Source organism: Neoarius graeffei, chromosome 15 (assembly GCF_027579695.1).
Source record: "Neoarius graeffei isolate fNeoGra1 chromosome 15, fNeoGra1.pri, whole genome shotgun sequence".
Taxonomy (NCBI): Eukaryota; Metazoa; Chordata; class Actinopteri; order Siluriformes; family Ariidae; genus Neoarius; species Neoarius graeffei.
The window spans coordinates 20,852,085-20,875,961 of record NC_083583.1 but is presented as its reverse complement, the minus strand read 5'-3'; the positions used below and the strand labels follow the sequence as shown (position 1 = coordinate 20,875,961).

General features: G+C 40.7%; 1 protein-coding gene across 1 annotated transcript in view; it reads left to right on the top strand.

The window, feature by feature from the left end:
* LOC132899240 (CLIP-associating protein 1-like) overlaps positions 1-23,877 on the top strand; it is a 233,637-nt gene that overhangs the window by 170,073 nt on the left and 39,687 nt on the right. The window contains exons 26-31 of the mRNA XM_060940986.1: positions 945-1,008; positions 1,167-1,169; positions 2,978-3,141; positions 3,261-3,339; positions 11,376-11,519; positions 23,035-23,181. Coding sequence (XP_060796969.1) covers positions 945-1,008; positions 1,167-1,169; positions 2,978-3,141; positions 3,261-3,339; positions 11,376-11,519; positions 23,035-23,181 — 601 coding nt within the window. The remainder of the gene's footprint in view (positions 1-944; positions 1,009-1,166; positions 1,170-2,977; positions 3,142-3,260; positions 3,340-11,375; positions 11,520-23,034; positions 23,182-23,877) is intronic.

Sequence of the window (23,877 nt, the reverse complement as noted above, 5' to 3'; positions counted from 1 at the left end):
GATACATTTTCTCAGTTTAAACATTTGATATGTCATCTATGTTCTATTCTGAATAAAATATGGAATTTTGAAACTTCCACATCATTGCATTCCGTTTTTATTTACAATTTGTACTTTGTCCCAACTTTTTTGGAATCGGGGTTGTGCATCTTTGACTCTTGTATGCTGCATAAATGGGAATAAAAAAATATATTTTTGAGAGTTAAAATCGACCGCAAAGTTGGCATTCGAGCTGCCCCGCTGAGCCAGCCAGCCCTGAGTGTGACATCACTGTGATAACCGGTTTTAAGGCCGAGGCCTTTTACAGCTATAGACCAAAGTCATATAAATAAAAATGTATGGTGAAAGTAAGAAATACCGTTACCGACTTGCTCATCTAAGACTGATTTGACTTCATTGATTGTGGGTTGACTCTCATTAAAATGGCAGAGCATGTTACTGAATCAACCGAGGATGAAATAAAAACTCTACTTGAAAACAAAATCCCAAAATATAAAAAAAGCAACAAAAATATGGAATAAAAGTATTTGATGGTAAGAACATATCTTTTTTTTTTCAATTATTATTATAGCATTTTTCACAAATTGCTCCTGTCATTTCATCGGGTTGTTTACATTCTAAGCGGAAATGATTTTGTCGGACGTTTTTTTTTATAAAGTTTTTATTTATTGAATTTGCAAAAAATAAAAATGCTCTGTTTCTCAAAATCCAGTGAATGTGGATAGAATAAAACAATTATTCCACTCAATCTCGTCGTACATGCCTTATAGCCGACTCGGCGCTACATGCCTCGTTGGTGATCAGCTCATGTACGACACGATTTCATGGATTAACTGTTAAATATAACCATTCCTAATTCCAGAAAAAAAAAACATAGTGAAAATTGATTCTTGCTGATTTATTAATATTTTGATCTTTCTCTCTCTTTTTTTTTTGTCTTTCAGCCGTGTGGAACTCAAGAGGCTGTGTGAGATTTTCACCAGGATGTTCGCCGACCCTCACAGCAAGGTGAGTCACCTAAATAAAGGCAGCTTTTATAAAGCAGATGGATGACAAGAGCATAAAATGTATTTATATCCTGTAAATAGTGTTCTATGATACTAACTGTGTTGTTGTTTTATTTATTTTGTTGCATGGGCTTGACTTGGTGTGGATTGCTGCATCAGAGAGTAAGTACTTTCCTTCTGGGAAGGAAGAAGTTGGATGAATTGCTAATTCATATACAGTTAGGTCCATATATATTTGGACACTGACACAAATTTTCTTTTTTTACCTGTTTACTGAAACATATTCAGGTTATAGTTATATAATGGACGTGGACATAAAGTCCAGACTTTCAGCTTTCATTTGAGGGTATCCACATTAAAATTGGATGAAGGGTTTAGGAGTTTCAGCTCCTTAACATGTGCCACCCTGTTTTTAAAGGGACCAAAAGTAATTGGACAATTGACTCAAAGGCTATTTCATGGGCAGGTGTGGGCAATTCCTTCATTATGTCATTTTTAATTAAGCAGATAAAAGGCCTGGAGTTGATTTGAGGTGTGGTGCTTGCATTTGGAAGATTTTGCTGTGAAGAAAACATGCGGTCAAAGGAGCTCTCCATGCAGGTGAAACAAGCCATCCTTAAGCTGCGAAAACAGAAAAAACCCATCCGAGAAATTGCTACAATATTAGGAGTGGCAAAATCTACAGTTTGGTACATCCTGAGAAAGAAAGAAAGAAAGAAAGAAAGAAAGAAAGAAAGAAAGAAAGAAAGAAAGAAAGCAAGCACTGGTGAACTCATCAATGCAAAAAGACCTGGACGCCCACAGAAGACAACAGTGGTGGATGATCGCAGAATAATTTCCATGGTGAAGAGAAACCCCTTCACAACAGCCAACCAAGTGAACAACACTCTCCAGGAGGTAGGCGTATCAATATCCAAATCTACCATAAAGAGAAGACTGTGTGAAAGTAAATACAGAGGGTTCACTGCACGGTGCAAGCCACTCATAAGCCTCAAGAATAAAAAGGCTAGATTGGACTTTGCTAAAAAAAACATCTAAAAAAGCCAGCACAGTTCTGGAAGAACATTCTTTGGACAGATGAAACCAAGATCAACCTCTACCAGAATGATGGAAAGAAAAAAGTATGGCGAAGGCGTGGTACAGCTCATGATCCAAAGCATACCACATCATCTGTAAAACACGGTGGAGGCAGTGTGATGGCTTGGGCATGCATGGCTGCCAGTGGCACTGGGTCACTAGTGTTTATTGATGATGTGACACAGGACAGAAGCAGCTGGATAAATTCTGAGGTATTCAGAGACATACTGTGTGCTCAAATCCAGCCAAATGCAGCCAAACTGATTGGTCGGCGTTTCATAATACAGATGGACAATGACCCAAAACATAAAGCCAAAGCAACCCAGGAGTTTATTAAAGCAAAGAAGTGGAATATTCTTGAATGGCCAAGTCAGTCATCTGATCTCAACCCAATTGAGCATGCATTTCACTTGTTAAAGACTAAACTTTAGACAGAAAGGCCCACAAACAAACAGCAACTGAAAACTGCTGCAGTAAAGGCCTGGCAGAGCATTAAAAAGGAGGAAACACAGCGTCTGGTGATGTCCATGAGTTCAAGACTTCAGGCAGTCATTGCCAACAAAGGGTTTTCAACCAAGTATTAGAAATGAACATTTTATTTACAATTATTTAATTTGGCCAATTACTTTTGAGCCCCTGAAATGAAGGGATTGTGTTTAAAAAATGCTTTAGTTCCTCACATTTTTATGCAATCATTTTGTTCAACCCACTGAATTAAAGCTGAAAGTCTGAACTTCAACTGCATCTGAATTGTTTTGTTCAAAATTCATTGTGGTAATGTACAGAACCAAAATTAGAAAAATGTTGTCTCTGTCCAAATATTTATGGACCTAACTGTATAAGTAGTACAGTGTTCGGCTTTATGTGGTCTGAATGCTTAATATTGTTGTCAGGTGTTCAGCATGTTCCTGGAAACGCTAGTGGACTTCATCGTGCTGCACAGGGAGGATTTGCAGGACTGGCTCTTTGTGCTCCTCACGCAGCTGTTAAAGAAGATGGGCGCTGATCTGCTGGGCTCAGTGCAGGCTAAAGTGCAGAAAGCTCTCGACGTCACGAGGTCTGAACTCTGCTGGAAATTGCTGGGTTAAAAAACAAGCAGTTTTATTCTACAATAACACGTCTTATTTTTATCGTTGTTACATTCGGTGTCTCGTGTCGTCTCGCTTTATTTTACAGGGATTCTTTCCCCTACGATCAGCAGTTCAACATCTTAATGCGCTTCATTGTCGATCAGACACAAACTCCAAACCTCAAGGTTGGTGCACTTTCTTTTTAACTAAGTACACTTCAACCCCACTATAACTCTTATTATGAACTTTGGCGTAGAACGAACTAAGTTCACGTCCCCTGCCTTTAGTGACGATAAGTCAGAGTCATCTAAAAAACATCACTGTGTCACATCCATGTGCGTTCGCACTGCGTGCTCCGAGCACCATTAGGACTAATTATAGTACTATGCACCTGTTCCGGATTAGTGCGCAATCACAGCGCGCACTTATAAGGACTCTCTAAACCAGGGGTGGGCAATTATTTTTTCCATGGGGCCACATGAGAAAGAGAAAATTTTGTGGAGGGCCGGACCAAAAGGCTGAACTAAATTCTGCATAATATTAATTGTATTTCTTTATATAAAGCAGTAAATAACATTTGTTTTTACAAGCTGCTAAGACTGGTAAGAGTATGGAAAAAACGAGGTTGCCTTACAAAAATGTCATTTATTCAATCAAATTTCCCAAAACAATGGTTAACAAAATGTGAACGTTTGTACCATTTTTTTTTTCAGTCACATTCACCCCAAAACACAATAAAGACATCACAATATTGTCTTTCCCCATATGAAAAAGAACAGTAAAGAACTTATAAGAATTTACCATTGTCTTAGTAGTCTCTCATCTCATTATCTCTAGCCGCTTTATCCTTCTACAGGGTCGCAGGCAAGCTGGAGCCTATCCCAGCTGACTACGGGCGAAAGGCGGGGTACACCCTGGACAAGTCGCCAGGTCATCACAGGGCTGACACATAGACACAGACAACCATTCACACTCACACCTACGGTCAATTTAGAGTCACCAGTTAACCTAACCTGCATGTCTTTGGGGGAAACCGGAGCACCCGGAGGAAACCCACACGGACAACATGCAAACTCCACACAGAAGGGCCCTCGCCGGCCCCGGGGCTCGAACCCAGGACCTTCTTGCTGTGAGGCGACAGCGCTAACCACTACACCACCGTGCCGCCCCGTCTTAGTAGTAAATCCTTTTAAATATAAGGATAAATCCTTATAAGGATTTATAAATAAATATATATGCCATGTATGATTTACTCCTGAAAGTGGCCCATTTTGCATTTTCCTAATGCAAATTTTTTATGAAAATCTAGTATGTATGAAGTGAACATTGTGCATGGTTTTTACAAATAATGTGTATGATGAATTACACCGTCTTTGTATGCTTCATGTAATGTTTGTAGTTTTAAATTATATTTTACAGTTTAAAATGTATATGCCTTTTATATGTAAATCCAAATAGTGTGGATTTACATATAAAAGGCATATACATTTTAAACTGTAAAATATAATTTAAAACTACAAACATTACATGAAGCATACAAAGACGGTGTAATTCATCATACACATTATTTGTAAAAACCATGCACAATGTTCACTTCATACATACTAGATTTTCATTAAAAATTTGCATTAAGAAAATGCAAAATGGGCCACTTTCAGGAGTAAATCATACATGGCATATATATTTATTTATAAATCCTTATAAGGATTTATCCTTATATTTATAAGGATTTACTACTAAGACAGTGGTAAATTCTTATAAGTTCTTTACTGTTCTTTTTCGTATGGGTCTACTACAAATATCAAGCAAGATACATCATATTATAATAATGATGCCCACATTTGTAGTCTAATCACAGTGAGAGTAATCTAGTCTCTGTTGGTCTTTAACGAGTGCATCAACGTCAGGCTGAATGTCTGAGGTGGAGATGCGAAGCACAGCTGACAGATGATCATCGGTGAGAGAGGATCTATACCTGGATTTGTTAAACTTCATCACTGAAAATGTTTGTTCACATATGTAGGTATAGCCAAAGAGAAAAAACATCTTCTGAGCATTGTTAGTTTTTTCTTTTTTATCAGACATCTAATTTTTTAGGTTTGTTTACCTGACATGTTTCGACGTACGACTGTCGTCTTCCTCAGAGTGTCACCGGATGTTATTGGTGACGCATCTTTTATCAGCTGATGTTTCCGAAGGCATGGCCTTCCTGTCTGGATTGACAGGTCGGTCACGCCTTCTACTGTCAGTTCGTCCCCTGCAAGATGGCACTCCAGGTATGGGAGAGCATGTATGCTCCCTCATCTCGGTTGATGGTCCTCGGGCTTCGCTTACGGATCTCCATGGCCTCCCTGATCCAGCGCTGATGTTTATTATCTTCTGTGCGGATGACTCTGGCATTCCCCCAGTCCATAATATGATTTTCCCTTTTGCAGTGATCTGTTATAGCTGACTTATAATTTTCCTGTTGTGCCTTTTCTTTTATTGTTCGGGTTTGTCTTGTAGCTGTCTCCTTTTCGCACTCTTTCTTATGTTCATTTTTTCTTGTGTTGAAGCTCCTTCCTATCTCCCCGATGTAAGTTTTATTGCATAATTGGCATGGAATCTCATATATGGTGTTGCATCTGTTGTCCGGATGTATTCTGTCTTTGGGATGAACCAGGATCTGACGGAGTGTTGTGTATGGTTTGACAGGTGTGTTAATGTTGTGTTTCCTCATTGCTCTTTGAATGCGTTCTGTTATTCCTCTGATGTATGGTAATGTCACTACTCCCCTGTGTTCTTGTTTGTTGGTTTGTTTTTTTCTCTTTCTTCTGTGTTTTATTGTTTTTGACCTGTTCCGCCCCTTTGGATATTGCCCATTGTGGATACATGCTCTCCCATACCTGGAGTGCCATCTTGCAGGGGACGAACTGACAGTAGAAGGCGTGACCGACCTGTCAATCCAGACAGGAAGGCCACGCCTTCGGAAACATCAGCTGATAAAAGATGCGTCACCAATAACATCCGGTGACACTCTGAGGAAGACGACAGTCGTACGTCGAAACATGTCAGGTAAACAAACCTAAAAAAAAAAAATTAGATGTCTGATAAAAAAGAAAAAACTAACAATATTCAATATAAGACATAATGAACGTAATCGAAAGATCTTCTGAGCATGTCTCCTCGGTGTAGGTACCAGATCTACAGATCGGCTCGGGCTCCGGCGCCTGCTGGTGACGTCACACTATGTGATTGGCTGGACCGTTTGAAGGATGACGTACAAGTTTGTGGTTGGTCTGGACAAATTACGGAAGTAGTTATCGCGGGATTAGGTTTCGTGGGATTTCATGTCATGTTATTGTCGCGCGCATTGCGTTTTTGTTGAACACAACTTCAAAATAAAAGCAATTCACATTCAGTCCATGCATGAGGTAAAATTAGAAAATACGGGGGTGTCTTGGCTCAGGTGGCTGGGGCGCCGTGCCATAAATCCAGGGACCTGGGTTCGGTTCCGGCCCGAGGTCGTTTCCTGATCCCTCCCCGTCTCTCTCTCCCAATCATTTCCTGTCCTGTCTCTACACTGTCCTATCCAATAAAGGTGAAAAAGCCCAAAAAAATATCTTTTAAAAAAAAAATTAGAAAATACGTTTATTTTGTAATTTCTAATTAACCTTACGCGGGCCGGTCAGAATGAACCAAAGGGCCAGATGCGGCCCGCGGGCCGTAAAATGCCCAGGTCTGCTCTAAACACACGGACTTGGTGAAGTATACCCGCTGTACCTAGTGTCTCACATTACTAAGCCTTGTATCTGTGTATTGCCTTTCTGGTTTTGACTTTGTTTTGTGTATTTGGACTCTGCCTTTCATCTTTGCCTCTGCCATTCTGTTTGTGCCTCGCGTGATCATTGCCAGGTTCACGGCCCTGCTTTTGTCTTACGTTTTTTTTTGACTGTTTGCCTGCCTGTTTGTAAATAAACACTTCCTGCGATTACATCCGTCATTGGCCTGCTTACATGACACACTGAGGTGGGGTTTACATTAGACCGTATCAGCGGATCATCAGATTAACGTTTTTAAAACGATTAGCGTGCACACAGCAACGCCAATACACGATTCGCGTGCACACAGCAACGCCAATACACGGATACGCTCGGCTCCGCAGGCATCCTGCGCTCCAAATCACTCCGCCCTGAACAGCGAGTGCCCTCTGGAGGGTGCGCACTCCGGCCCTGCGCAGCTCACAGAGCGCGCGAGTGAAGTGCACGAGCAGTGATTCGGGACTGAGCCGCTGTGTGTGTGAGCTCAGTGCATATCGGGCATGCGCGTCACTTACCACTTGCAAGTGGAAGGATGGCAAGCCTAAAGACAATCATAACTACACAATGGGCAGTATTTGCATCAGTATTTGCAGTATTTTCATACTTTTATACTCTTTAATGAAAGGTGATACAAGGCGGAAGTCCGCGCCGTTTTTCAGCAGTCGCGTCACATGACCAACGCCAGCGAATCAGGAAGGTGGATGTCACAGTGACGTTGTCCAATGACGACGCCAGCTAGAGCTCAGCACAGCGTATCCGCGTATTCTCAATGTTTACACAGCACCGGACCAGACACGATCTGGATTGAATACGTGGACCCTGGCGGATTCCCGTTTCCCGGCGTTTCCAGGCGTTTTAATGTAAACGAACAGTGCATCCGCGAAGAAAACGAGACAGATACGGTCTAATGTGCCATGTGCTCCTCTTCTCACCAGAGACAAACAATAAGTAATCAAATCTGCAGTCAAGTTAACAATACGTGCTAACGCCATAAAACAAAGGCTTAACGAGCCTCGCTTAGGTGTTGATCACTAACAGTTATCGAGAACGGTGATCAAAGGATCGATAAAAGGATGAAATTACTGCTGAGACCACTAAACTGAACCAATGAACCAAAGGGCGGGATGCGGCCCGCGGGCCGTAAAATGCCCAGGTCTGCTCTAAACACACAGACTTGAAGTATACGCGCTGTACCTAGTGTCTCACATTACTAAGCCTTGTATCTGTGTATTGTCTTTCTGGTTTTGACTTTGTTTTGTGTATTTGGACTCTGCCTTTCATCTTTGCCTCTGCCATTCTATTTGTGCCTCGCGTGATCATTGCCAGTTTCACGGCCCTGCTTTTGTCTTACGTTTTTTTTAACTGTTTGCCTGCCTGTTTGTAAATAAACACTTCCTGCGATTACATCCGTCATTGGCCTGCTTACATGACACACTGAGCCATGTGCTCCTCTTCCCACCAGAGACAAACAATAAGTAATCAAATCTGCAGTCAAGTTAACAATACGTGCTAACGCCATAAAACAAAGGCTTAACGAGCCTCGCTTAGGTGTTGATCACTAACAGTTATCGAGAACGGTGATCAAAGGATCGATAAAAGGATGAAATTACTGCTGAGACCACTAAACTTAATTAACACCTAGTTAAAGCATACCGGTGGTGTTTTTATACCCCCTGCCCAGCCCTGTGGCATGACATAAATGACATTATCGGTGATTTGCAACACATGAATTAATTGAATGGTGAAGATTTAGAAAACATAGCGAGTCAGTGGATGGACATTGACAACGATACACCAGTAACCTCCGTCATTTCCATAAAAGACGAAGAAATCATTGCCTCAGTCCGTGATGCTTTAACTCAGTCAATGAACTGTGAAAGTGACTCGGAAGGAGAAATCTGTGATAAGGAGATTGTGCCTAAATTTTCGCATATAACATGAGTGTTTGGTGTGACAGGTGGTGTGACGTTTCAGTATTACAAACGTTTCCGGTATAATAAACTATTTGGACGTCCTCCAAGGAGTTTGTTATAGGGGTGTTGCAATATATTCTCCTCAAGACATCATTATGCCTATGGTGGTGCTTGAAAGTTTGTGAACCCTTTAGAATTTTCTATATTTCTGCATAAATGTGACCTAAAACAACATCAGATTTTCACACAAGTCCTAAAAGTAGATAAAGAGAACCCAGTTAAACAAATGAGACAAAAATATTATACTTGGTCATTTATTTATTGAGGAAAATGATCCAATATTACATATCTGTGAGTGGCAAAAGTATGTGAACCTTTGCTTTCAGTATCTGGTGTGACCCCCTTGTGCAGCAATAACTGCAACTAAACATTTACGGTAACTGTTGATCAGTCCTGCACACCGGCTTGGAGGAATTTTAGCCCATTCCTCTGTACAGAGCAGCTTCAACTCTGGGATGTTGGTGGGTTTCCTCACATGAACTGCTTGCTTCAGGTCCTTCCACAACATTTCGATTGGATTAAGGTCAGGACTTTGACTTGGCCATTCCAAAACATTAACTTTATTCTTCTTTAACCACTCTTTGATAGAACGACTTGTGTGCTTAGGGTTGTTGTCTTGCTGCATGACCCACCTTCTCTTGAGATTCAGTTCATGGACAGATGACCTGACATTTTGCTTTAGAATTCGCTGGTGTAATTCAGAATTCATTGTTCCATCAATGATGGCAAGCCGTCCTGGCCCAGATGCAGCAAAACAGGCCCAAACCATGATACTACCACCACCATGTTTCACAGATGGGATCAGGTTCTTATGCTGGAATGCAGTGTTGTCCTTTCTCCAAACATAACGCTTCTGATTTAAAACAAAAGGTTCTATTTTGGTCTCATCCATCCACAAAACAGTTTTCCAATAGCCTTCTGGCTTGTCCACGTGATCTTTAGCAAACTGCAGATGAGCAGCAATGTTCTTTTTGGATAGCAGTGGCTTTCTCCTTGCAACCCTGCCATGCACACCATTGTTGTTCAGTGTTCTCCTGATGGTGGACTCATGAACATTAACATTAGCCAATGTGAGAGATGCCTTCAGTTGCTTAGAAGTTACCCAGGGTTCCTTTGTGACCTCGCCGACTATTACACGCCTTGCTCTTGGAGTGATCTTTGTCGGTCGACCACTCCTGGGGAGGGTAACAATGGTCTTGAATTTCCTTCATTTGTACACAATCTGTCTGACTGTGGATTGGTGGAGTCCAAACTCTTTAGAGATGGTTTTGTAACCTTTTCCAGCCTGATGAGCATCAACAACGCTTTTTCTGAGGTCCTCAGAAATCTCCTTTGTTCGTGCCATGATACACTTCCACAAACGTGTGTTGTGAAGATCAGACTTTGATAGATCCCTGTTCTTTAAATAAAACAGGGTGCCCACTCACACCTGATTGTCATCCCATTGATTGAAAACACCTGACTCTAATTTCACCTTCAAATTAACTGCTAATCCTAGAGGTTCACATACTTTTGCCACTCACAGATATGTAATATTGGATCATTTTCCTCAATAAATAAATGACCAAGTATAATATTTTTGTCTCATTTGTTTAACTGGGTTCTCTTTATCTACTTTTAGGACTTGTGTGAAAATCTGATATGTTTTAGGTCATATTTATGCAGAAATATAGAAAATTCTAAAGGGTTCACAAACTTTCAAGCACCACTGTACGTCTTAATTGTGTGTAGGTTGAAATTAAACTCATACTATAAAACAATTTCTAAATTCTGATCGGCTGAGCCATTTTTAAAGCCGTTATAAAATCCAGGATTACACACATCCATGATCATAACACAATAATTGGATTGTATATGAGTATTAATGCACCATGCTGCAGTTTGACCTGTTACAGCACATTAAAAATGGAAACAGAAGAATTGTTTACTGCGAACATTATTTTCAGTATGAACAAATGAAATGTTATGGTTGGGTGTTTGTTGAACTCTGGTGTGGTTTATTTATCATACTGTATTTGTGGCTGATTTCTTTAAGCTCCGCTTTGCGCTATACCTACGGTAAGAATTTCCTTACGCTACCCGTGACAAAGTCACTCGCACAGCTTCGAGTGGCTTCTTGCTTTATTCATCAGATCCTGAAACTCCGAGTGCACTGTTAAAACGTGATCTGATGTGATGCTACACCTCATATTCGATAAATGAGTTAGAACTGATGTTTTCTAGCAAATTCTATAATCATTCCTGACCGAGTGGACGAGCATGACGATATGTTTTTGACGGAGACGCTGCGGATAAGGGAATCTGCTAAATAATGTAAATATAAATTACACTTGTCTGGAAAAGAACTACCAGAATAACAAAACTCCCATATTCAACTACGAGCTTGAAATAGTTTCCTCCTTAAAGCTGTAGTTCCTCAATGATTAGGCTGCCGTCTCTGTTGTGTAGGTGAAGGTGGCCATTCTGAAATATATCGAGTCTCTGGCCAGGCAAATGGATCCGACTGATTTTGTGAACTCCAGTGAGACACGACTGGCCGTCTCCCGCATCATCACCTGGACGACAGAACCCAAGAGCTCAGATGTCAGAAAGGTGAGGGCTTTTCCTTTATCTCTTAGAAAAAAAACACTTCTTTTTTTTTAATTTTATTTTATTTTTTAATAGCCGACCACAAAAGCTCTTATGATCCACCACAACTGCCCAGATGTAATTACACACACTAATCGTCAGTTGTAATCAGACCCCTCTATAGTCTACAGTGTGGCTTCACAAAGATATCGATTCAAGATTGAGCTGTACAGTCAGCTTTTAATAAAACAGAGCCTGGATTTTCCACATTTATTGAAATATCAGTCGATAAGACTTTCTGACGCACCTATTCCAAAAAGATAATAATATAATCAGCATTTCAGAAAGAAAAATGTTTCATGGCACATATTTGAAAAGGTGGATTACATCGGTAAACTAATTTATTAGCTTAAATCAATCAGTAGTTTTATATATAATATATATAATTAACAGCTATTCCACGAAATCGAGTCGTACGTGAGCTGATAGTCACGTCGGCTGTAATCCATGTGCGACGAGATTGAGTGGAATAACTGTTTTATTCTATCCACATTCACTGGATTTTGAGAAATAGAGCATTTTTATTTATTTATTTTTTTGCAAATTCAGTAAATAAAAACTTTATCCGAAACGTCTGACAAAATCATTTCCGTTTAGAATGTAAACAAACTGGCGAAATGACAGGAGCAATTTATGAAAAATGCTATAATAATAATAATAATAATTCTTGAAAAAAAAATACATTCTTCCCATCAAATAATTTTATTCCATATTTTGCTGCTTTTTTTTTTTTGTATTTTTCGGGGTTTGGTTTTCGAGTCGAGTTTTTATTTCATCCTCGGTTGGTTCAGCAACACGCGCCGCCATTTTGTTTTTCTCTACTCACAGTATATGAGCTGATAGCGTAGTAGTAGAACAGCCAATCAGAGCGCGCGATTGCTCATATCCAGTGAATGTGGATAGAATTAATTAATGAATGAATGAATGAAATAAAATAAGCGTGAGTCATAGCAATATTTACATTGTTAGATTCATTTTGTTGGCAGTTATTGTGCAGTAAAGAAGTACTGACATCCCCATGTAGTGTCTTTCCTCACAATTGGTGGTTGCACAACTATTAACCTTTAAAATATCTCTATTCCAGACTATTTCATTAGTGCAGGGGGTGTGGTGGCTGCTCTCAGGCAGATTGAAACAGGAGGGAATGCGTGATCATTCTTACCTCTGTCTTATTACTGCCACACACACACCGAAGAGCATGAACTTGAGCATGAACTCAAATGGAGTGAAATCTACAAGCCCTTTTCTATTGATTTGTCCTTTTTTGCGTTTGGCGTGAATAAACGTGAGCCTGGAGCCCTGCTGAAATTCCACCTGCCTCCCGAGTCTTCCAAAATTCCGTGTTTCGGCAACACTGTAGAACCCAGTGTGTAAGGGTGCGGAGGAAAAGAGGCACTCGAGTGGCATGAACTCACGGCTTTCACTCCATTCGGGTTCAAGTTCACGCTCCTTGGCGTGTGTGGGTCTGTATGTGTTGTATGTCCATCCATCCATCCATCCATCTAGCTATCGTTCGTTTGTTCATTCTATGGTTACGGCAGCCACTAAAAGCACAAAGAAACACAGATCAGTAGATTGGCAGTAATAAGACAGAGGTGAGAACCATTACGTGTTGCCTGCTGTTTCTACCCGCCTCCTCTCCATCTGCAGCTGACATATGACCACGCCCCCTGCCCCGCCCCCACTGCCACAGTGATAAACAACAGCAAAGAATGCATCAAACCATACTTCAATTAACAACCATACACAGGACTACAAATGACATTTCCAGCCTGTTTTGGGCTCGACTGTAAATGACTAAAATGAAAAAAAAAAAAAGTCTGTGCAATATATCAGCAAAATAATCATCAATCTGTGTATAATAGTGTAATATTATACTTTTGAAGAATGTACCCATTCTTAAAATGCCCTCATGTGGACAACTGGCCATTTCAAACCTTGATTCTGGAACTGAGAGTACACAGCATGGAAGCTCATGTCCATCAACAGAAGCCTCCTTTTAGCTGAATAAGCAGCTTTCGCTGGATGAACGATGCTTTATCTACGGCAGCATTTGGGAGGTTTTCCCAGGCTGATAATGAGCCGTTACTTATCGTTTGCACTTTTTAGAAGGCGTCAGACTTAGGCCCTGTCCACACGGCAACGGATTCAGGTGAATCCGATACAATTGTTTATCGTTTAGGCCTGGTGTCCACATGGCACCGGCGTTTTGGGTGCCCCAAAACGCAATCTTTTGAGAACGGGTCCCAGAGTGGAAAGATCTGGCAGCGGCGCCATTGCGAAGTCGTCTGGATGAGTAGAACGGATTTGTTTGATGACGTCACAACCACATGACTGTCAGTGCTTCACGCCGGGTAGAAGTGTAACGAACTCGATGCGAGTTGTCAACAAATCCTATAACTTGGTTCATGAAACACGCTTACAAAATATTTTCACTGTGAATATTTATTGTGTAATGGTGCAAAGTGAGAGAGAGAGAGAGAGAGAGAGAGAATAGCCCTTAGGGCAGAGTCAATCCCGCCAGCAAAAATAGGGAAAAAAAGGAGCGATCTCACCTCTTCAGATGTTGGTTTAAGTCCTACAATACATTCCTCAAAAAGGGCGTAGAAGAACAAATTAATCCATCAACGTGTAGCATTCAATTTATTCCGGACCATTAAAGACGCCGCCTTCCGCGTAGAATCATACGTCATCCTCGCCGCCATATTGGATGGATCAAAGCGGAGAATAAAGATGCCTCATTCATGTGCTGCGTTTAACTGTACCAACAGGTTTACCGTCCAAACGAGATCACATGGGATTACCTTTCACAGGTGAGACTGGAAAAATACTTTTCATTGTATTTGGTCATTATAACGTAATTTTACAAACAGATTTTCCTGACTTTGTGGCTAATATGAAGTCTCGCGCATAATAGTTTATGCGCATGCGTCCTTACTACTTCTATTGTTCTGGTGTCTCCAAAGGGACCGTCTTACAGCGCCCCTAGAGGTGTGGCATGTGTATTGCATCGTTTTCAGCAAGTGTTGCGTTGCCATATGGACCTGATATTTTACTGATCTTTGCCCATGTGGACGCGATATTTTTTTAAATAACATCTCGTTGCCGTTGTCGTGTGGATGTAGCCTTATTGACCTTTTTTAAGCTTGTGTACAGTTACCAGAGGTGGACAGTAACAAAGTACATTTACTTGAGTACTGTACTTAAATACACTTTTTAAGTATTATTTTTGTTGGAAACTTATGACTTTAACTTCACTACATTTGAAAGACAAATATCATACTTTTCACTCCGCTACATTTCTATCAAGGTCCTCGTTACTCATTACTACGGTATGAAGCAGCTTTGAAAGTTGATGTTTTTTCCTTTTCTTTTATAAAATGTGATTAGTTTTTTCGCAGGTGACACTGAGACAGCCGATCAGTAATCACTAGGGTCACGTCCATAGACTGTATAAAATCAAGTTCAGTGATTTCTCGGCAGAATTATTTAACATGATCAGTCAATGGCAGAATGGAAGGCGGCGGTTCTTCTGGGGAATGCACGCACTCATGGCCATACCTAGAACCCATGTTTCAGTTTTCTGAACGGATTAAAGATTTGTTTCGTTTTAAATGTTTGTTTGCCTAAAATGAACCACATCACGGCCTACAGAAACTCGCCGTCCAACCTGCGGAAGCATATTGAGGTACGGTATGTAAGTGTTTTATTCCAAGAGAAAGCTTGCAGTGAAGTTGTCTGTGCTTTTAGAGCTAGCGATAACGCTGCAATGGCTATGCAGTCTAATCAAATGACTTTCTATGGATTTGCCCACCAAGTTGCCATCGCCTTGTCCACAGATGACGTTAGCCCATAGCTAGTTAACGTGGACACTGTTAGTTAGCATGTAAAAATGGAGTTACGCTAACATGAATAACATTAACTTATCTGAAGTCCTTTCAGAAATATATTTTAGCATAATCTTGCCAAATAAACAGAATGTAGAAATCTTTCTTTTCTCGTAATGCTAGCTACCCAATATGATTTCGAGTTTGAAAAGAGTTTGCTAGCGTCAGGTGGAGTTTCACTGACTAGCTAGCTTAACATGAAACCACCATGATGGCACAGCATGCGTTCATTTTGTGAATTATCACAAAATAATCCAGTCAGTTGCTTCAGAGGCATGAGGTATTATAAGCGTTGTGGTAATAATACAGCATTGCGTTGACAGAAAATGCACTTTTAATACTTAAAGGTCCTAGGCAACGGTTGGAGATGAAACGTAGAATATCAACTTTATTTTCTAGAAGAGCAACCCAAAAAGCGAATTCAATCTTCTTGGTGTTTAATTTGCACTCTAAAATTGAATAAAACGGTTAATATACTGTTTTGCCCAATTTCCGAAGGTTTGTTTACATCTCACTTATGCGCACTTTCACCGCCAGGGGACCGTCATCGTGACGTCATTCAAGCCAAACAGACTGGGAGCAGCTCTGTGTTTACTTGCGAACCGAGCACACGTGTACGGACTTTGGTCGTGAGAGGTTGTGTAAAATGTCTGATAGCGATTTTGAAGTCGGAACTCTCCAAATTGAATATCGAGAGATGAAACCATACATGTATGAACCTATGGCCGTTGCGAAGCAATCGGTGAATGTGGCTCACTGGTTTGACCGTGCGGCCTCGGAATCAGACAGCGACTCGGCCGACTCTGATCGCGGTGACCCCAGACCTCAACAAGACTCACGCCCAAACGATTTATCCTGGTAGTTATGATCAATGCCTGCTTTCGTCGTAATACTAAATAAGAGCCCTTTTGAAGAATAATTAAACCGCCCTCCCTAGTGGATATAGGTACCGATTACTTGACAGTGCGCCGGTAGGCCACATTAGTCTGCCATCCGTGGTATTATACTATTTATAGCCTACTCTAAGCGAGGAAATATCTCTTTGTCTCATTTCCACAATGATTGTACAGGATCCCTCAGGATTCTTGACTTGTCAATTACAAGCAAAAGTAAAAATGTTTACCTCCAATTGTCTCCTTTTTGCTTGAGCGTTGCTGGTTCGTTTCTTCTTTGACTGCTTGATTTTGTTTCATGCGCACAATCCACTCTCTCCGCCTCGTCTCCTCTTTCGGAAAAAGCCAACCCACTCGCTCCGCCTCTTCTCCTTTTTCGGAAAAAGCCAATCCTCTCGCTCCGCCTCTTCTCCTCTTCCGGAAAAAGCCAATCCACTCTCTCCACTTCTTCTCCTCTCTCAGAAAAAGGTAAAACCTTCTTCCTGAACCGGTCCTGTTGTTACAGTTCACTGCACAACAAGGGCGGCATGGTGGTGTAGTGGTTAGTGCTGTCACCTCACAGCAAGAAGGTCCGGGTTCGAGCCCCGTGGCCGGCGAGGGCCTTTCTGTGTGGAGTTTGCATGTTCTCCCCGTGTCCGCATGGGTTTCCTCCGGGTGCTCCGGTTTCCCCCACAGTCCAAAGACATGCAGGTTAGGTTAACTGGTGGCTCTAAATTGACCGTAGGTGTGAATGCGAGTGTGAATGGTTGTCTGTGTCTATGTGTCAGCCCTGTGATGACCTGGTGACTTGTCCAGGGTGTACCTCGCCTTTCGCCCGTAGTCAGCTGGGATAGGCTCCAGCTTGCCTGCGACCCTGTAGAACAGGATAAAGTGGCTAGAGATAATGAGATGAGATGAACAATACTTCTTGGGACCGGAAGAAAATTACTGAGGGTTTTTAACATATAAAGTCTCAAATGTGCATAAAATTAAAAACGTTGCCTATGGTCTTTTAAGTATTTTTAAAAGCAAGTACTTCAGTACTTTAACTTAACTAAAAATTTGACTGGACAACTTTCACTTGTTTCGGAGTCACATTTGATCAGTGGGATTTGTACTTTGACTGACTTAAGTAATGAAGTTGGGTACTTTGTCCACCTCTAACAGTTACACACTGTAGCTCATCTTTTTGGATGCACAGTTTGTGCTACTTGTCATCTCCTGTTTATAATCTGTTTCTTTTCACAGCACTGTTTCTCAACCCAGCAGTGACAGAACTGTACCTTATACACTCATTACCAGCACCCCCCCCCACACACACACACGAGCATTGCTTTCAGAGTCACGACTGCTGTGCTGAGAAGGATCTATCACTCATATCTGAGGTTCTCAGACTTTTTGTAGCCAGGGACCCCTTTAACTATAAAAAAAAAAAGAAACTCCACAGACCACCTCAGTGCAAATTTGTTTAATGAACCATTCACATGTTCAACTAGAAGGGCACTCGGGAGAGTGTACACCTCCACCAATATATTATCAACATCAAAATCAAATCACTTTAATCTAGAATAATACTAAAGCTGTACACAAAAATTCATCAAAATTTGTTCATTACTTTTTGAGTTACATTGGGAACAGATAAAAAAAAAATCTTGGATATACATACACTATCGTTCAAAAGTTTGGGGTCACTTTGAAATGTCCTTATTTTTGAAAGAAAAGCACTGCTCTTTTCAATGAAGATCACTTTAAACTAATCAGAAATCCACTCTATACATTGCTAATGTGGTAAATGACTATTCTAGCTGCAAATGTCTGGTTTTTGGTGCAATATCTCCATAGGTGTATAGAGGCCCATTTCCAGCAACTCTCACTCCAGTGTTCTAATGGTACAATGTGTTTGCTCATTGCCTCAGAAGGCTAATGGATGATTAGAAAATCCTTGTACAATCATGTTAGCACAGCTGAAAACAGTTGAGCTCTTTAGAGAAGCTATAAAACTGACCTTCCTTTGAGCAGATTGAGTTTCTGGAGCATCACATTTGTGGGGTCGATTAAATGCTCAAAATGGCCAGGAAAACGTCTTGACTATATTTTCTATTCATTTTACAACTTATGGTGGTAAATAAAAGTGTGACTTTTCATGGAAAACACAAAATTGTCTGGGTGACCCCAAACTTTTGAACGGTAGTGTATGTATCTGGATTTGCATCAAAATCTAATCAATTGTTCTTTGGCCCATGACCCACCTTTCCTCAAAATGTCATCAAAGTCCGTTCACTACTTTGAGTGACATCCCCCCCCCCCCCGTCTTAATTTTGTAGTTTAACCCCTTATGTAACCTACAGTATTTCTATTATTGTTCTATTAGGCACTGGGTTTTTTTTAGGCATTTATTTCTTGTACAGTTTTAATTTACATTTCAGTTTATTTTCAGCTTGTATTGTCGTATTTTAACATACTGTATTGTTCTTGAGCGATTTCTGGCACAATCAGTTAATTTCCTTCGGGCTTAATAGTTTTATCTTATCTTATCAAACAAACGGAGGCGAAAACATAACCTCCTCCAACAAAGCTGGCAGAGGTAAATACGGTAAACACGGTATTTAAATGTGTACAATAATAGTTGGTTATTTATTGGAGCCACAGAGGGGTTTTTTTGTTTGTTTGTTTTGTTTCTGCCCTTTCCAGCCATAGAAGACATTTTTATTATAAATTCCAGTTGATATTATTTCTAGCTTTGATGATGGATTGTAATTTTCACCCCTGTAATAAAAAAAGTAATAAATCGCAGTCCTACTGGTTATGATTCACAGACTCAGCTTTGAGAACCATAGGCATATACTATCCGGTAATTGGTGGTCCAGAGAGATGCTGATAAAAATGATTATTCTATCCACATTCACAGGATATGAGCAATCGCGCCCTCTGATTGGCTACTCCACTACTAGGCTATCAGCTCATATACCATGAGTAGAGAAAAACAAAATGGCAGTGTTTTGCTGAACCAACCGAGGACGAAATTAAAAAAACTACTCGAAAACAAAACCCCCAAAAATACAAAAAAAAAAAACCCGCAACAAAATATGGAACGAAAGTATCATTTTTATTTTTCAAGAATTATTATTATCGTGTTTTTCACAAATTGCTCCTGTCATTTCGCTAGTTTGTTTACATTCTTCATCTTTAAGCATTAAAATTTGTTGAATTTTTTTAGACTGGCTCAAAAGCTCAAAGAAGTTTGAAAATGACACAAAAGTGAAATGTCCAAGGAAGAATTAAATAAACGTCTCAAGCTATTCGCTACTTCGGCCCGACAGCAAGACGAAACTTTCTACAAAAAACAACACGAAAGTCAATTCGTGCAGGTTTTTACGAAGTCCACCTCAGCGGAAATGTTTTTGTCGGATATTTTGTATAAAGTTTTTATCTATTGGATTTGCAATAAATAAAAAATGCTCCGTTTCTGAAAATACAGTGAATGTGGATAGAATAAACCAGTTATTCCACTCAATCTTGCCATACATGGGTTATAGCCGACTTGGTGCTATGCGCCTCGTCGGCGATCAGATCATGTACGACTTGATTTTGTGGAACAACTGTTAAATATTAGTGTGGCAGCGGGGGCGTGGTCAAGCATCAGTCTGTGACCGGAGGGCGGAGTCAGGGAAGGTAAGTGGCAGAATCACTGCACCTGATGTTAATTAATGTGTTTGTGTGTCTTTCCCAGTAACCGCGCCCTATTTAAGGAGAGAGAGCGAGAGCAGAGGGAGCTCTTCCCCGAACCAGACGCCGGTTGTGTGCGCGCGCGCGTGTCTGTGTTATTTGCCAAGAGACCACTGAAAAGTGTGACAAAAAAGGTTTACCAACCTGAGCTCTGTCCTGCCGTCTTCTGTGCTCCGCCCATTCGTAAGAACTGCTACAGTGGTGCCGAAACCCGGGAACATTTGGAGCACAGAAGACGGCAGGACAGAGCTCAGGTTGGTAAACCTTTTTATTGTCACACTTTTCAGTGTGGTCCCTTCACTGGCTTCCCTTCACTGGCTTCCAGTAAGCTACAGAATTGACTTTAAAGCATTGCTGCTGGTGTACAAATCTCTAAATGGTACAGGGCCCAATTACCTCTCTGATATGTTGCAGCGGCCTAACCCAATCAGATCTACCAGATCGCAGCAGCAAAATGTACTGGTAAAACCTGTTGTTAAAACAAAGTATGGTGAAGCAGCTTTTAGCTACTATGCAATACAGCTATGGAACCAACTGCCAGAGGACATTAAAAACGCTCCTGCTGTTGGCAGTTTTAAATCTAGGTTAAAGACCAAGCTGTTTTCAGATGCTTTCTGTTAAATAATTAATATTGTCTTCTTTTTTTATAATTTTTACTTTCTCTGCATGTTTTAAATTTACTTTAATTTTAACTTTATTCTATTTTATTCTTTATTCTATTCTGCTGGTTTCTTTTTTTTTCTCCTCCTATTTCTACTTTATTTTATTATTTTATTTCTACTATTGTTTAATTCTTATTTTCTTTTAATTCTTTTAATTAATTGTTTTAGAATAAAAATAAATTTATTTTATGTAATTTTATTTCTCTATTGTTTACTGTTTTTGTTTTTACTTCTGTAAAGCACATTGAACTGCCATTGTGTATGGAATGTGCTATATAAATAAACTTGCCTTGCCTTCAGTGGTCTCTTGGCAAATAACACAGACACGCGCGCGCACAAAACCGGCGTCTGGTTCGGGGAAGAGCTCCCTCTGCTCTCGCTCTCTCTCCTTAAATAGGGCGCGGTTACTGGGGAAGACACACAAACACATTAATTAACATCAGGTGCAGTGATTCTGCCACTTACCTTCCCTGACTCCGCCCTCCGGTCACAGACCGATGCTTGACCACGCCCCCGCTGCCACAATTAGATGAGCACCAGTCAGTAATTGTACCTATACTATTGTGTGACCTCTGTGGCAGGTAAAATAGTCAGTGAGTATTAGCACAAGGTGTGTACCCGGCTGTTCTGACTGTGTGTGTGTGTGTGTGTGTGTGTCAGACCCTGCACAGCTGGGTAAGTGAGGAGCTGGCAGGCAGGCTCAGCTCACTCACCTCCCTCCCCGTGGAGGGCAACCTGGAGGAGAGATGTAAGCAGGTAGTCCAAGTTTTCACTTTAAACCTGCATGACCGGCGCATAAACCCCACTTGGCTCGTGCTCTCTCTGAAGCCGTTCTTCTGGATAACCTTCAACTCTTCTTATTTGGGACGCTTAACATATTGACTGTAGGATGAAGGTGTAAAAGGCTCTATTCTTTCTGAAATGTGTATCTGTAGATGTGTAATTCTTACCCTGCCATGCTGGGAACTTGTTACTATCTGATGTTTCTGTGCTTTGGATTTGAACGATGTGCTCAAACACCATGCATGCCTGAAAATGCAGACGCTAACAATTTCTTCTGATCTTTCTCTTCTTTTAACATTTACATGTCCTTTACTGGCTGCAGGTATATATTTATTAGGGCTGTCAAACGATTAAAATTTTTAATCGCGATTAATCTCATAAAATTATGTAGTTAATCGCGATTAATCGCAAACAAATCTTTAAACATCTGTTTAAATTGTACTCAAATACATTTCTACATCAGAGCAAACATTTGAATATATGCTCTGATGCTCCATGTCAATTATAAGGCTCATCTTCTCTATGATAGACAATATATAGGCCTAATGCACAAATATTTGGCATTCGGGTTTTGATATTAGATCTAGGCATGCAGCATGTTCTTTCCAATGTAGCCTATCAGACATCTGTTGGGCATAGGCTATGTGCAAAATACGATTTGGAGAAATAACAGACTATATATTTTTTTCTCAACTGTAATGGCTGCAAGCTACACTTCGAAGAGCAAAGAGGAAGTAGTTTGACTCCTGCAAGTTCATTCAAGTGAAGCAGTAGGCTATTTGGAAATCGCTAGGCTACCTACAATCTACAGGTGGAGAAAAGGGAATGTGCGCATTCCCGATCGTAGCCCATCAGATATCAACACATTTCACCCGCTAAAGTGAAAGTAAACGGAACTCGCACCGCATCGCATATGCAGATTACAATTTAACTGACCATGTTGCAGGTTTATTTGACAAGTTGTAGAGCTACGTTTTACCACAAAGTTAATGTTATAACTAGCTTTATTTTGCATGCTAGTCACCCGCGAAAATCTGCATTGTTCCTTACCAAGATGAGCCCAATTCACTGTTGTTTAAATACCCTGCGATAACGCCGTCATTTTTTTTTTATCGCGATCAAATTAAATTGCGTTAACGCACTAATAACGCGTTAACTTCGACAGCCCTAATATTTATCTTACAGACGCACAATATTACAATGTGAAAGAATCGTGTTAAGACTATGTTCAAGTGAAGGAAATTTTATAACTTAATTCATGAGAAATAAATTAATGTCACGGTGTGATGCGAGATCTGTTCATTGTTATTATTAACCAGTGTAGATGAGTTGTCACTATAGAAACGGCCAGTTGGTTTACGAAGACACTTAATGTTGGTTTTTCCTCTTATTTCTTTCCCATTTGTACATTGTGACTTCAAGTATCATGATATGATACTTGTACAAGGTCAACTATGTTACGAAGCAGCTATAAAACAACTTCCCCTCCTCGTATTTGCTCACGTCCATCCCAGTCCTCTTCTAACTGTACACTGTGTTTGTATTGCAGGCTGCTCAGATGGTGTTGATCTCCCTGTTCGAGCTGAACACCCCAGAGTTCACGATGCTCCTCGGAGCACTGCCGAAAACCTTCCAGGACGGAGCCACCAAACTCCTGCATAATCACCTGAAGAACTCCAGCAATGCTGCCGCCACGGTACGCCAACATTATAACCTTGCTACTGAAAGTACAATCAATACTGAAAGGATATCATTTAAAGGTGCTGAGTGTAAAGTTGAATTCTGGGCAAAATGTTCTGTTTCTATTGCTGTTGGAGTTTCGAGATGTTTCGCTGCCGCATACACCATGTATCTTATGTGCAAATGTTTTGCCGAGATAAAAAAGCGTCCCGCATTTTATGATTCTGAAAATTGCTGAAGCAAGTGAGCAGCAATATCATGCGACCATCATGGGGTGTTTGACCTACTTTTAACCAAAACAAGTCGGCATGGGCAAATATGGTGGACTCCGCTCTCCTGCCAGCTAAAAACCGGCGGAAAAGGAAAGCCTGCCTAGTGAGTGCAACTGCAAGATACAGCAAGGTTAGATGACACGTCATTTTTCTGACCAGATAACTAAATCATTCTAGCTAGCGCTTAGCTATCTTAGCCTTAGAATGCATGGGCTCGACTCCACAGTCACAAGTATGGAGTTATAAGGTCTGTACACGGGACATCATCGTAACTGCGGATTTGTTTATCCGACCAAGCTTTGTATGTCCCTCTGGATCAGAGCATCTGCTCAATGCCATGTAATGTAATGGACAATGACCGGCACAAGTGTATGCGAGTGATTGTAAGCCCAATTCAGTAAAGATCTACAGATAAACTTTTAGAAGTTCCATCTAAAAGA